This window comes from Mastacembelus armatus, chromosome 6 (genome assembly GCF_900324485.2).
Source record: "Mastacembelus armatus chromosome 6, fMasArm1.2, whole genome shotgun sequence".
NCBI classification, from domain to species: domain Eukaryota; kingdom Metazoa; phylum Chordata; class Actinopteri; order Synbranchiformes; family Mastacembelidae; genus Mastacembelus; species Mastacembelus armatus.
Genome location: NC_046638.1, coordinates 8768357 through 8784520, shown reverse-complemented (window position 1 = coordinate 8784520; position 16164 = coordinate 8768357). Strand labels below are relative to the sequence as shown.

General features: G+C 42.2%; 2 protein-coding genes across 2 annotated transcripts; both read left to right on the top strand.

The window, feature by feature from the left end:
- Window positions 1–182: 182 nt before the first annotated feature.
- On the top strand, window positions 183–1482 carry LOC113132804 (P2Y purinoceptor 4-like). Its single transcript, XM_026311146.1, has 2 exons — window positions 183–203; window positions 421–1482. Exons 1-2 carry the CDS (start codon window positions 183–185, stop codon window positions 1480–1482), a joined length of 1083 nt encoding a protein of 360 aa, XP_026166931.1.
- Window positions 1483–2548: 1066 nt separating this feature from the next.
- On the top strand, window positions 2549–9834 carry slc17a6a (solute carrier family 17 member 6a). The gene is made up of 12 exons (XM_026311065.1): window positions 2549–2634; window positions 4026–4281; window positions 4703–4821; window positions 5679–5793; window positions 6878–6965; window positions 7169–7255; window positions 7349–7491; window positions 7579–7728; window positions 8141–8273; window positions 8364–8474; window positions 8570–8697; window positions 9505–9834. Exons 1-12 carry the CDS (start codon window positions 2549–2551, stop codon window positions 9832–9834), a joined length of 1746 nt encoding a protein of 581 aa, XP_026166850.1.
- The last annotated feature ends 6330 nt before the right edge of the window (window positions 9835–16164 follow it).

Below are 16164 nucleotides of genomic sequence, written 5' to 3'. Positions count from 1 at the left end.
TTGTTGTATCAGTCCAATATACTGTAGACTCCTGTTGAGCTGAGCACATGAAAGTTGCTGTTCACATAACAGATGGCCTGAAAGGACACTGATAACTATTCAGTGTTTGTTCACACTGGTGGGTGTGTTTTACACCAAAATATGTTGGCATGGTTGTTTCACTAAGAAGGTGTAACAAAGACATGGGCAACACTCAGGTTCAGGTAGGTTGGAAAGATTCACTGTGATTTTAAACATTTTGTCCATCAGGTCAAGATACATTTCTCAAACTGCACTAGTCTTGTTTAGAATAGGCTGCTGGAACCTGATAAAGCTGTCGATGATGATATATTTCTATATTAGCAATAGAGACACAAACTACTTTAAATAGCAATGCATGTTAAAACTCCATGATGACCCTCTGTGCCTGTGACCACCCAGCCTCCAGAGGATGCCTTCTGCGACCTGGACGGACATCAGTATTTACCGGTGGTCCTGCTCTACGTGATGCCGTCCTTCTTCCTGGTAGTGCTGATCCTCGGGTTGCCCCTCAACCTGCTCTCTCTCTGGATTTTCCTCCACCGTCTGCGGCGTTGGAGCCGCAGCACGGTGTTTCTCTTCAACCTGACCCTGGCTGACACCTCATGGCTTCTCGCCTTGCCCTTCCTCGTCTACTACCATCTGAACCAGCTGTACTGGAAGCTGGGGCTGCCCCTCTGCACGGCTGTCAGGATGCTCTATCACAACTACTTCTACCTCAGTATCTTCTTTGTCACCTGCATCAGTATGGACCGATACCTGGCCATCGTGCACCCGCTGCGCTCTCTGGTGCTGCTGGGCCGGAGGAAGACCTCCTTGCTGTGTGCGGCGATCTGGGTGGCCACCCTGGTCGTCAGCATACCTGTCGCCAGAATGACCCTTATCCAGACTTGCCCTAGGAGCAACCGCACTATCTGTACCCTGTACACAATGCTAAATGACACCAGCGAGAGCCTCCCCTATTCCCTCTTTTGCTCCATCATCTGCTTCCTCTTGCCGCTTCTCTCCATCTGCTACTGTGGCCTGCACAGTGTCAAAGAGCTGCGCCGCCGGCCCGGCCGACGCGACCCGCTGGACAAACATCGGCGGCTCCGGCGGGTTCTGAGCGCAGCGCTGGTTCTCTTTGTCCTGTTTTACCTGCCCTACCACATGTGCCGCAACGCTGCCATCGTGATGCGGGCAGTCTACCCGGACAACCCCGCCTTGTGGCGGGCCCCAGACCTGGCCTTCGCCTTGGAGATGTGCTTCTGCAGCCTCATCACCTGCGTAAACCCTCTATTCAGCGGCTTCATAGGCAGCCAGTTCAGGAAGGAGTTTCACGGCACGTTTGCTGCCATGTTTTCTCAGTGTCCTGGCACGCAGGTGGCCTCGGTGATTTCTAAGCGGACCCGGATGACGGTGAGGCAAAGGCAGGGGATGAATACTGTCACACCTGTGTGCGCCCTGCCTGCGCCCGGATCCTGAATAAATGAATAATGCTCTTTATCTATTGTGTCAAACATCACGAAACTATAGAAAACCTATGTGTTCTCACTTTAATCACTTGCTGTATTTAACGAATGAACCAGGGAAATAAACTGTAGGCTGTATAACAATAGTGTCTCCTTTACCTCATTTCATCTCGCGTCTGATGAAGACTGTTCTCCTTACACAACACTGCCTCTGCGTGGCTGACTGCGCACAGTACTTCACTGTCCCATTTCATGTCTTTCTTTTGTTCTGCTGAAATGAATTTGAATTCACTGTTTCATTTAGCAAAAACATCGCTTTGTGCAAAAGTGTCCCTGAAGTTTTTAAGAGGTCCGTAAACGAAAGTAAACCCGAGAAATAACCCGATGTAACGGGCTCATTGCTTCGTGGCTGCTGCAGCAAGTGTCCGGAGCTCATCCTTAAATCTCTTCGCTATCCAGATACATAGAGGTGACTGGGGGGGGAGGTGGGTTATGCAATAGATGAATGTCGCCGTTAACAGATTTTTGATGTAGTAATTGGATTAGAGGAGAGGAGCGGTGGGAGCGCAGGGAGGAGGGGCGATGCGCTCAGCCGCTGACAGGTAGACGAGCTGTGCGGTGTCCGCGCTGCTGAAACCTCTTCCGACTGCTGGCTCACAGGAGATCCTCACCTCAGATCAGACCGGAGCTGCGCTATAACCTGCACTCACGTTCCTCATATAGTCAAACAGTAGGCTACTACAAAAAAAGCTCCAACTTTTTTTTTATTTTCTATTGTGTGTTCTTCTTTTCTAATCTCTGACTGGATCTTAAAATGGCACTGCATGGATTAAGATTGCGCAAGGCAAAAGCGGACTTATTTGACTGCTGTTTTGTGACTGAGAAACCAGCCCTTTCAGACTGAACGCGTTTCTCCTCTTTTCTCCATTTTCTGGCTCATCCCTTCAGGACATCGGCACGTCTTCTGTTTAAAAGAGGCGCGTTATTTTGGATTAATATCTCAACAATATGTTCATTATTGCTGCACTCCCATTTATCATAGTATCATAGTTTTGGGGGGGAAAAAAGATCATTTGGATATGGAGCCAGCCAAGGAGAAAGCTTTCCCTACCAGTAAAGGGGGACTCAAACAAATCGCAGGGAAGGCCCTCGGGAATCTGTACAGGTAAGGCGAAGAAATCATCTTTTATTATCTTTTAATCACGGAATTATCTCCGTCTTGACAAATATAAAAAGAAGAAAACGCAGAGATGTCAGGTTTTTACACACAGCCTAAATAGATATATATATATGTATACATATATGCATTGGCTTGAAATGTTCTTAGTCCCGAATTATAATGAAATGAAGAGGGAAATCTGGTGTTTATGAGATGAATCACGGAGCGGCTGCTGAATGCGTGAGTCGTGTGGCCCCCAGAATATTTAAGGATCAGATATTTCCCTGGAGGACGGTGCCCCTCCACCAGCAGCTGTGGGTGTTTTTTAATAATTAATGAAACAGAACGAGTCGTGACACAAGGTCGGAGGATATCTATGACATGTATCCATCTGTAAGATCGATAGACTTCGTATCAATTGACTCTTTATAGTATTACAGTGTCACAAGGACCTAAATAAGCAAATATCTCCTGAGATACCCTCGCAGGGTATAAAAGGCGTAGAAGAAGATTTTTCTTTCTTTTTTTAAGACGTAAAAATTGAAATATTTTAATTCTTACTGGAGAATGAAACGAATTTTGCACGAATCATCTGAAAATCCCTCCGCAATCCACACATTTTTAGATCAACATCTGTCCAACATCTGTCTTTTTCGATACATTTTTTTTCTCTTTTCACTTCTTGAAGTTGAATCTGAGCCGCAATACACACACACACACACACACACACACACACACACACACACAAACGTGACTCAAAGCTGTGAAAGAAAAAAAAATCTGAAGCTGTAGCGGGCCTGTTCTGTTACCGCATGAGGCCTTCACATTTCCCTGCTTCATTTCCAAACGATCCTGACGTTCCTGCGAAGAAAAAGCGAACGTGACCCAAAGCGTCTCAGCTCAGAGCTCATTAAAAATATTTTTAAAAAGGGCCAAATTAAGTCTAAACCAGGATGATGCTGATGTTGCTGCAATGCGGTATGAAGATCATTTTCTCTCCGTTTGCCAGACAGCTTTTTTTTTCTTTACACAAACAAACAAACAAACGAGAAACGAGAAATAAACATATAAATAAGCGAAATTGAAAAAATTAAATAAAAAGACGCAGCTTGACCTTTGAGGCGCGTGTGGGTGATTTAAAGAATAAAGACATGAAGGCCTGTGGATGAAAGAGAACAATGAAGAGACCACAGCTACTAGCCTGAGCTGTGTGAGAGGCCATAAGAACAAACATATACGGGGTTTATTTGCGAAATATCAAAGAAATCACACGGTTTTTCTGTGTTAGTCTGTCTAGATGTCTGATTTCATAGATTCAGCTATGAGTGACATGTAAAAAAGATTTTTAAAAAAGAGACAGAAGAAGAAGAAGAGCATGTGATCGGTTTGTCGTGCAGGAGGCTGGAAAAGCGGCAGCAAACAGGTGAGGCGATCGAGCTGACTGAGGATGGGAGACCCAGGGAGGACCAGGAGCGAAAGGCGCCGCTGTGTGACTGCACATGCTTCGGGCTTCCGCGCAGATACATCATCGCGATGCTGAGCGGTCTGGGCTTCTGCATCTCCTTCGGTATCCGGTGTAACTTGGGTGTGGCCATCGTCAGCATGGTCAGCAACACGACAATCCATCAAAACGGCAAGATCATCATCAAAGAGGTGCCCGTAAACTTCCTCTGAGACCCCGTGTCTGATAGGTGATAGGCCAGAGCCAATAGACTGATCCATATAGGTTTTAGTATAGAACACACCTGGACCACCTGAACTGAGACCGTGTATACATTTGTATTGGATTTCAGCATGTGGTTCTATATCATATTAAGTATAAGCACATTCTTGTATTTTATTAGTAATTTTCCTGAAAGGTCTGCTATGTTTTATTTTATTAGTTGTCCCATAACATTAAAAGCATCTAAGTAAGTATAAAAAATGTTAATTGAAAGTGTTTTTGGAAGAAAAAAAAATCATTTTAATCATCATTTTAATTGCAGTGTCAGTGAGTAGCCTAGCACCTGGTAGGCCTATAATTTATTAAGCAGGAGGAAAATGATTAAATTATTTTCATTTGTGTGTGTCAAAGAAAGCGAAATTCAACTGGGACCCAGAGACTGTGGGGATGATCCATGGCTCCTTCTTCTGGGGCTACATAGTCACACAGATTCCAGGAGGGTACATCTCCTCAAGACTGGCTGCAAACAGGTACAACAGGCACTGGACAGTGAAATAAAATAGATGATAAAGATCAGATTCCCCTTCTGTAGCGTCTTATTTGGAAATGGAAGTGCAGTCAGTGTGCCACTCAGTCATATGGATCTCAGGCTTGAATAAAGGAGCCTGACCGTACAGCAGCTAAACAGGGGATTTGGCTGATGCCCCCCTCCACCCTCCCAGGCCTCCCTCCTCCTCCATGTTAATGAGCTCCCCTGGGACCACCATATCTAATCCTTTATGTTCAGAGGCATGGCAACAGCCGAAGGCCTGTGTGAAAAGCGGATCTAAGTAATGACTGTAATATGATTTCAATAGCCATTCCACATCTATAGCACAGTATTTCACCAGCAACTGATTATGCAACAGGAACAGACCGCAGAGAACAATAAGTCTGTAAAAATCTGAGGAAGAAAAACAAATTAGGCTCTTACAGAAAAGTCTCTTTTAGAAAAGCATGTGGATTTAATAGTGATAGGAGGAGATAAGGTAGGATAAAGTCAGTACTTGTACTAGTACATTAGCATTATAGGATGGTGATCATAAAAGGAAAAGTGAGCCTGAATAAGGCGAAAGATGAAGAGCTTCATCATGCCAAGTCAGCTGAGCCCACTGACGCCTTCTGCTGCAAACACCTCCTGTCCTCACTCCCTGGAAACTGGAAAACTGCCTTTTTTGTGCGTGTGGCATCCAATTAGCATTGATTTGTCTTCCTTTTCAGTATTATTCTAATATGAATTGAAGATTTGAAAACTTTTTTTTTAAATGAATATCTAAATCTCCTGGAATTGATCAGTATTTCTGCCATTTTCATGCTGATATAACGTGATGATTTTGTTTTTATTCAGAGTTTTTGGGGCTGCGATTGTGCTGACGTCCACCCTGAACATGTTCATTCCATCGGCCGCCCGGGTGCACTACGGATGCGTCATCTTTGTGAGGATATTACAAGGGTTGGTCGAGGTACTGATGCACAGTTTCCACATCATTGACAGTCTTTCAAAGGAGACATTAAAAAAAAATAAAGATGCTTCATTATGAAACTCAGAACTGAACTAAAACCCTAATTAAATTGTCTGGATATATCTAATATTTAACCATGTTTGACCTACTAAGCTCTCTGGCATTTTGTTTGAATTTGGACAAGAAAATTGAGCCAATCATGAAAAAACAAACAAAACTCCATTCATTATACTGTACACAATTGTCAGATCAGTCCACAAAGAGCAAACAGCTGAAATCCCTTAATAGCGGGGCTTATGTGTATTGCTTTACCTGGCTGAAACAGCTTCATGTTCGCATAGAAACCCCCAGAACAAAAGAGATAAAAACCACTTGATGCAGGCGGCTCCCACGGTGCAACAGAAGGGACACGATTTCAGACAGAGATGCTATTATCAAACCGAAGGTCATCTTCTTTTGTTACTTTGTTTAGCTGCGTGCTGTCGTTTCAATAGCAGCTCATGACCATCGAGACAGAGAGCGAGAGAGAGGCGCCTGCGCTCAGCGCCCATCGACTTATTACTGCAAATTATACATTAACATTTCAGGGTGTCTCCCACTGCAAGCCCCAGCAATTTGTGTCTATCAATAGTTGATTGTATGCCACTTAGTGTGTAATGAAGATTTAATGGAAGCAATTCAGTTTTTTTCTTCCATGAAGTGGGTAGTCGGCCTGAATTTGCACTGACTCACACCTAAGTCATTAGTCTCTATTAGAAAGGTCAGCCGCAATGCATGTTCGTTTGTTTGTTATTAACTACAATTTGTCTCGTGCATCTTTGGCAAATGAGAAGAGGCTACGTCGGTCGAGCAGAATATCTTCACAGTATTCAGAGTCTACTGACTGAAAGTGGAAAATTAGCTGTGAATTTTAGTGAAGAACTGCTCAAATCAAACCAACATCTGCAACCACAGAAAATTCATCAGTCAGGAAATCAGGACTAAATATGTTTCTCGGTTGATCAGTGTGGAAAACACTGCTCTTGTGATCAGGTGATCTCATGAAATCACAGTATGACAGGTAGTTTCATTTGTGATTGTGCAGGGAGTGACTTATCCAGCCTGCCATGGGATCTGGAGTAAATGGGCTCCACCTCTGGAGAGAAGTCGTCTGGCAACCCTCTCCTTCTGTGGTACAAAATCTACACATTTAATCACAGCTCCGTGAAAATGCACAACTAGCATCACATTACTTCATACGCTGACATGAAGGTATCAAATGTAATAATATAGTGTATTGAACACATTTGTTACCAAACACTGGGATGACACTGCTCTCTGAGTCAACAGTCATGATCAAATGCTGCTTGGTCATAATTTTTTTTGTCTTGTTCAGGATCCTATGCTGGTGCAGTTGTCGCCATGCCCCTGGCTGGGATCCTGGTGCAGTACACGGGTTGGTCCTCTGTCTTTTATGTGTACGGTGAGTGTCACTGTTATGTACAGCCTGATCTAACCAGCACTGGAGAGTTTTAAGGTTTAAAAAACATGTTTGATTGTTGACATCTGCCCTCAGGATCCTTTGGGATAGTTTGGTACATGTTCTGGGTCTTGGTATCCTATGAGAGCCCGGCAGAACACCCGACCATCACCGAAGAGGAGCGTCGTTACATCGAGGAGAGCATCGGTGAAAGCGCCCAGCTGATGGGCGCGATGGAAGTGAGTCCTTGATCTGTATCCCATGATTTGTAACTCCACCCCAGCTACTGCACATCCAGCTGATTGATTCTTTCTTTGTTTTAACAGAAATTCAAGACCCCCTGGAGGAAATTTTTCACCTCCATGCCTGTCTATGCAATCATCGTGGCCAACTTCTGCAGAAGCTGGACCTTTTATCTGCTTCTCATCAGCCAACCTGCATACTTTGAAGAGGTGTTTGGCTTTGAAATCAGCAAGGTAAAGAATTTCCTAATAATGTCGGGTATCAAACAAGACAAAAGAAAAATAGAATATGTATCGGTACATGTATGTTTTAAAAAAAAAAAGTGTTTTGACAATTTTCTCTTTCCTCATGTATCTTCTTAGCTACATAATCCAGTTAATCTTCAAATTTCATAATCTTTGCCCCTCAGTGGGAATGTAAAGCATGAATCAAGCTGGTTTGGCAGCTGTACTGCAGCAATAGGATGAGACTGTAGGCATGTTGTGATTACAGCAGCTGAAGGATTGCGCTCAGTGGTGCTGGAGTCAGAGGGTGAATTGCAGGCAAAGATTTGTTTTGACACTGAAATAAACACAGACCTTTGTCATGAGAATTTCTTCATGGCTGTCAGATTTTGCTTCAGACAAGTGTTTGATGGTTTCTCAGGTTGGAATGCTGTCGGCTCTCCCTCATTTGGTCATGACCATCATCGTGCCCTTAGGAGGCCAGCTAGCGGATTACCTGCGGACCCACAACATCATGTCCACAACTATGGTCCGGAAAATCATGAACTGTGGAGGTGAGTTTTTAACGGTCAGGTTTTTGTCTATTATCATAATAATGTATTCTTCATCAGTGTGCTGATTAACTCTTGTCCTGTTGTTTTCAGGGTTTGGTATGGAGGCCACTCTTTTATTAGTAGTTGGTTATTCTCACAGTAAGGGGGTGGCCATCTCTTTCTTAGTTCTGGCCGTGGGTTTTAGCGGTTTTGCAATATCAGGTGAGTCTTTAAAGTGACTCATTCTAGCTCAAATTCTAGTTTGTCTTCACGCCAAATTCAAAATATTCACTTTTTTTCTGTCTTTTTTATTGTAGGTTTCAATGTCAACCATCTAGACATCGCTCCTCGCTATGCCAGTATCCTCATGGGCATATCCAATGGTGTGGGTACCCTGTCCGGAATGGTCTGCCCTCTAATAGTGGGAGCAATGACAAAGAACAAGGTGAGTCATTTTTTTCATACAGTGATGTGAATGTTAATAGTCATGCAGACAGGAACCTTTATAGCATATAGCAGAATATCTAACTGCAACTGGTGTGATGTTGAAAATATGGAATATTTGGTGACATCTAGTGGTGAGATTGCAGAATACAGCCTTCTGAGCATCCATCACAACCAACGCCCTCATTTCCAGGTGCAAGACAGGCTACAGTGGCCATTACCTTTAAAACAAAATGTGATTCCCAGTGATTGGTTTGTGTGTTCTGGGCTACTGTACAACATGGCTGCCTTGTGAAAAGGAGACCCGCTCCCTAAAAGCTCATCCTAAGATTAATAAAACTCAGTGGTTGTTTTTTTGCAGTGATTACACACAAAGAGCTTTGATTATTGTACACTGAACCTTTAAATCTACACCCATAAATGTATAACAGTCAAAGTTTTCAGAAAGCATTTTTAGGTATCATTATTAAGCCTAAAAAACCAACTGTGCTTCATCAGGACTGCATGGATGTGGTTTGATCAGATTTGGTTGACACTGGCCTGGTAACATAAGCAAAGTACCTCACAACTGTCGTCAGAATTTGTGTCAAATATTTCTAAATCCTAGCTGATGCTCAGACATCTGTGACATCACCTATTACCTATTTCAGCCCAGTGAGACCAGTGAAAAAAGCAAACTCAAAACTGCAAATATAGAAATGAATCATTGTTCAAACTTTTGCAAAAACGTTCTGCTTGCAGTTAGAAGCTGCTTTTGAAATGACAGTATGGGGGATTTTCAGAAAGGACTTTTTTTTTTTGTCCGCAGACCCGGGAAGAATGGCAGTACGTCTTCCTCATTGCATCCCTCGTTCATTACGGGGGTGTGGTGTTTTATGGGATCTTTGCATCCGGGGAGAAACAGCCATGGGCCGACCCTGAGGAAACCAGCGAAGAAAAGTGTGGCTTCATCGATGAGGACGAGCTGGCCGAGGAGACAGGCGACATCACGCAGGGTTACGGCGCAATGGGGGGTCCGGCTAAAAGCTACGGGGCCACCTCGCAGCTCAACGGAGGCTGGGTGCAGGACTGGGATAAGACAGAGGAGTATGTACAGGAACCAGCAGGAAAGATGTATGCTCAGCGAGGCTACTCTTAAACCAGACAGCTGTGGTGAGTCTGCTTACAAAAACAGACTGTCCATCACAGATTGCACAAATAAGCATTATATTAGATATTTAAATCCATTCTGTGTATTCAAGTAAAAACAGTTACTACTAGTTTCAAAAAGCCAATGTAAAGAAATAGTTAATTGCAATGCAGAACAATCCTCATTAGACGATCACTTGTTTCTTATCACATCAACCTACTGTAGACGTCACTATACAGTTAGTGGTTGCAAAGAAAACTGCAGGCCTATGTTGTACTTCTTAGGCACCATCGATCTACTTGAACAACACAAGCCAGATGAGACTGCAGTTCACCATCATATAGGTTCTTTCTCTGAAACACCACTCTGATTGCACTGAAACTATTAGTATTCTAAAAACAAGACTCTTCAGTTTCTCCGATGTGTTTTATGTACTGTACATACCTGTATACTGTTTCTGTGAGACTATTGTGGATTTTGGGTCGTTGATCTGTGTTAACATTGATATAAAAAGGCCATATTTTTCATGGACAGTACCTTTTCAGGGAGATGTCTGCTTGCAAAAAAGGTCTTCTTCTTCTCTCGAGAGAGGCCTGTTCTACACTATAAGACAAAAATAGCGTGAGTGAAGTTTGAGCCGTAGAGTTATAGTGTGTGTTTGTTGCATGAATTTGCTCAGATCAATGTTTCAGATGCAGCCGCCTCACAGTCACTCACAGTCGTCCTTGAGCCTGCTGCTTTGTTCTTAGGTAAGCGTCTTCTGCCATAATAAATAATGAAATTAACTTTCATAATCAGGTTCTGGTTGTGATGTGAGACAAATCAAAAAAAAAAAAAGTTTCGAAAGCGACTGCTCAGAAAACATTGTTTGTTGATGTTTGGTGTGCACTGCAATAAATTCTGTGTACAAGCCGCCACCCATCACATTCTGTTTTGTAATATAACACTGGCTTGCTGTATCTAAGTGTAATTGTTTTGGAGTTACGTGATAATCAACATTAAGATGTGTGTTTTAACAAATTGCTAGTGTCTGGAGATTCCAGCTTTAGTGCTCATGATGCAGGACATATTGTTGCTTATTGACAGCGAGGAATGCAGTACTGTATACGAACAACCAGGTTTCGTGCTTTCATGGTGTTTTTGTTCTCACTCTCACCAAAAGTACATTATGACACTTTGATATTGTCACGTTTGAGTGGACCACATGAAAATAATAGATGGCTCTTCCACCTGACTTTATTTGCTATTTAAACACTTTCTTCATATGCTGTATGAAATTTGCAAGGATGTTTAAAATATATGAATATTTAAGAATGTTTAAGATGACCAAAAGATGCTATTATGGCTTTGTGCCTAAAATTTATGTAAACAGATAAATGTGATTTTATGGCTTCTAATATTGTGTTTAATGAAGAGGTATGTTGATGTCAAAAAAAGTGTTATAAAATACTCATATCATTTTATATATATATATATATAAAAAAAAATACAACCAAAAGCTATGTTTTTGTCTTTCTTAGTCATGATCTGCTCTGGTGGTTTGGTGTTTTACACAGTAGCTTATATGAGAGTCTGGAGGCAGAATACCTAACCAGTTAACTAACTCTCTAATGTGTGTTGTACATCCTCTATTCTCTCCATGTTCCTCATTAGTAAATCAATGGTGAAGGTCTCTGGAGTCCGGGGCACAGTATTGGACACTAGCTTGATAATTGGTAAAAGGAGAGAGAAACACCAATGCTGACCCTTGCACTGAAGTTCACATCCTTACAGACCAGGATCATTTTCTGGAGTCTTCACTCCTCTGCAGTGTAAAATCTGCTTCAGAGGTGTCATGCATGAAAATGTGACTAACTGTGATTAAATATAATCACATCTCCCTTTGTTCTGATTTGTACTTGTAAGAAAAGGAAAATATCAATGGCTTTAATGAGCATGTGTGACACACATGCATGAACCGTCATGCTCACATGGTAGGACAGATCAGACATAACAGTCTTCTTGTTTACCCACAACATAAAATGCTCCCATCCATCCATCCATTTTCTATACCCGCTTTTTCCTGAATCAGGGTCACGGGGATCTGCTGGAGCCTATCCCAGCTCTCTCTCGGGTGTAAGGCAGGGGTACACCCTGGACAGGTTAAAATGCTCCCAGTACAAGGGAACTTTGGTTGTCCACTTTTCTCGGCTGTACCATGCTCACTATGCTCTTCTTCTACTGTTTTTAAAATGTTTAGCCTCATCTCACTGCCATATATTTTAATAATATATGGCACACACACAGTTTCCTTCACCGTGTTAAACATCTGAGGTCAACAGTGTTATAGGGCACATTCAAGTATTGATTATTGAAGTATTGAGTATTCAAGTACTGAGGATTTGCATTAAATGCAGTAGTGATACAGCAATGCTATTTAACTTTAGACTGCATCTCCTTTTTAAAACCAATATCCTTCAGGTGAAATTTTTAAATATGGAATAAATGTTGACGCCAAGAGAGGTTGTGCTGCTTTTTCTAGTTATCACAATATGGTTTGGTATTTTTTTTAGTACTCCACGCTTACTAGTTTCGATTACTACTGTACACATTAGTGATATATACAATGGTCATTTTAAAAATAGAATATTACATGTATTCCTGTAATCTACATACCATATGTGTTGCATGTTGGTTTGCTTTAAACGATTAGTGGATTAATCAATAAGCCAACAAAAGATGAATCTGCATAATCAATACATTTTAGCAACAAAAATCCCCCAAATTGCAGCTTCTATGTGAAGATTTTACTGGGATTTCTTTGTTTTCTGTGATATTAAACTGAATACCTTTAAGTTTTGGACTATATTTGGGCTAAATAAGCAGTCAGCTCAGCCTTCAGGAAAATTTGATTTTTATACTTATTTTATAGACAAAAAAAGTCATTGATTATTTGAGGAAATAACATTTACATATCACAGCTTTTATCTCACATTAAGGGAGTCATCAGATGTGTGATGAAGGTCTTATGACCAACAATTAAATCTGAAGGGTGTACAGAGCGAACAAGCCAGTTGATATTATCTTCACTGTGTGCCCCTGTCCTGCTCTGCAGCATGTCCAACACACTGCTCTGGAGGCAGCCTATCAGGCGAGGTGGTAAATAATTCATGAAAACATGGCATTCATGTATTCACATGTACAAACCTCAGCTTCTCCCTACAGCAGGATAAATCTCACCGAGCATCTGTCCATTATTAGCGGTCTGATCAGCTGTATTCATGATCCCTGTGTGACCAACTGTTAATCATTAAATGTAGGTTTCCCACTTTTCCTTTTGAATATGTGCAGGACAAAATTCTGCAGCATCTTGCAAAATGAAGCTTTTGCAACTCCCATCTCATATAGCGGGAGATGATAGACAGGCATGACGTTTTTTGGGGTTATGGTGTTGACCGTTGGGTTTATACAGATGATGATGGACAGTCTGAATCAATTTAATGTGCAGTGGCATTGTTGAACCTACAGTCTGCAGTCTTGTAAAGTGTTGGCCGGTGCTTCGATCACAGGAAGCAGCTCTGTGTCTGAAACACCTCCAGTAGCAGCACTGGCAGCAATTACAATAAATCTGTTTCTCCTCCGATAACCTGTCCAGCTAAAGAGGGAAACCATTAACGCTCACCACCGACTGCTCCTCAGTGCACATGTTAATTTGACAGAAGACACAATTGTGTCACCAGCCACGTGGAACATGTTTTCTCATGCCTAACCAGCCGGAGTGGTCATGGCTGTTGCACCGGTGACGAGCCTGTTAGGGCGCACAGAAGCTGGACAATATCTGAAAATAGTCATTTCATTCATAGGTGGAAATCTTCCCAGAATACACGTGCCTGTAACCTCAAGACTGTGTTTGCAGGTTTGTCATTGTGAAGTTGTTGGTGCTATTTATGTAATCATGACAGTGAGTGAAGGGGGACTGTCAGTCTGTGGGGCAGGTGCAATTTGGTTCCTGGGGGACTGTAATAGGATGAGGCCCAGCCAGAATGAGTGTTTGATGACGAGGTTTCACTCCTCCCCTGGGACTCTGCCTGCATGCAATTATCCTCCTTGATCCCTTCTCTCCTGTCTTGTCTGCAGCCCGAGTAAAACGCAGCAATCTCTCCCCACTGCCGCCTCAGTATTCTTTCATTTCCAACCTAAAACTCAACTTCATCATGTGCTAAAAGCTCAAGCAATTATAACCAAAAAACTTTAAAGCTGTACTGAAGTGATTACTGTTTAAAGACACCCTCCAATGTCACATTACACAGCCTGAGGGCAATTGAATTTGCACACACCTCCTTTCCAAATTGCTTTATTAGGGAGAGCTTCGTTGCCTCAATTCAGTGCATCTCAGATGAAATAACATGTTATAAGTCGATGCTCTCTGCTCTAACATTAACATATTTGAAATGATTGCTGATTCCAAGCTGGTGTATGACTCTCTCCTACATTATTTTTAAATCTTGTTTTTTTTTGCAGTGAGCTTCTGCTCAAGATGTTCTGTCAGACACAGAAAAAAAAAAAAAAACACTCCTTTTGTGATATGCAAATAGCATCCACAACAACAACTGTGCTATGATTGGTTTTTTTTCTGCTTACCTTCTGCCGCTACTGAAACATTTATTCCACAGTAATGACGATGAGGCCATACAAGGCACATTTGCAGGCTGCTGCTATGTGTGGAGTGGAATTTAGATCTTCAGTGATTGCAGGAAGTAAAATTACAACATCCGACTGTTTTGTCCTCCACAGAACCGGCTTCCCACATTTTTATGTAAAATAATATATCACAGGTTGTTCCAATTCCCCTCCCCCATATCACATTACAGTGACAGCTTTATACCCTCCTCTCTACAACATGCTCATGTAGTATCACACACAGACAAAGGATGAGAGGCTGATAAGATTTCACGATACTCTCAGTGCCAGTGAAGTACTGCCAGCTCTGAGAGAAAGCTGGATAAAAGGATGATAGAATAGACACATTGTTCCTTTCACGTGAAGGAGAATAGCTACAGCTAACTATAATTATCAGATTTCATTATTTTTAAATCATGTTTTACCAACATGCAATGCCTTTCTATTTGTCTCCCAACCAACCAGCTCCCTCCCATCATGTGCCAAAATACAGCAGCTCACTGGAGTGTCTGACAGGTCTTTGTGATTTCTCAGGCAGAGGCCAACGTGAGTGTCCTTTATCTTTTTCCTCACAAGCGGCACCAACATTTTATTTCAACTTTTCCTCGCAGCTTCACTGCAACAAACCAAATGAAAGCATCAATGCATGTGGCACGGAACAAGCCTGATGATGGTGGCTGCTGATCATCAGCATCTTCTGAGTGGGACACAGGTGTGCAGAGGGGCCCTCCTGCCTCAGGAGGCCAGACATGAGCCCGGCTGGATCGGCTTAGGCACGTGCTGAGGGAGGGCTCTAGCCCCTTCCCTCCTCCTCCCACGACGCCCCCCAGAGGACTCCCTATTCACACCACCAGATGGGGGCTGGATCTGAGTTTTAATGAACGCTATCCTTCATGACCCTTTAGAAGCTGAAGAACACGTCGCCCACAGCATGTCTCGCTGCAGCTTGTTACCTCGTGCTGGTGCAGAACAATATTACACTAGATTGAAAAAAAAACAAAGCAAGATGTGAGATATGAGAGGATGGAATACAGTATGTTTTAGTTCTAAATTACATTTCCAAAAAATGCTTTTTCTTTTCTTGCAGGAAGTGTTTTTATAAAAGGGGACAGAAATACTATACATTTTATTCTAACCAATGATGAAACTAATGTTCAAGAGACTAATATGTTGTCAGTTTTTTTTTTATGGGGCTGGGTCTAGTTCCTGCTGTTTAAAGCGATACAATAACACAACCCTGTAATTTTCCCTTGCAGGTTAAGCACAGGGGGCAATTTATTCACATATACAAATCAAGGTAACAGGCTGATAAATAGCTGCTTTATATTAGATGGGCTGGTTTAATACTTAACAAGTGGGATGCTCTGTGAAAACAAAAATGGTTTTTTGCTCCCAGCAAAAAAGAAAAAAAAAAAAAAAAAAAAAGATGATTTCATGCAGACTGACATAATGGAATTTCATTTTATTATCAGTTGTCACATGGGTTTTTATCCTTTAAAAATATTTTCTACAGCATGTTAAATGATGCAGGCGTTGCACTAAATTATGGTGTGTTGCTTTACTTTTAAGTCTCTCAGTTGGAGTCAGACAGTAACACGTCTGAGTCATCGCCATGGCTGCTCTGCCTCTCTGCCACTTATGTGTAAAGCTGTGAAGAAAGAGTGAGAAGCTCAAAATCTA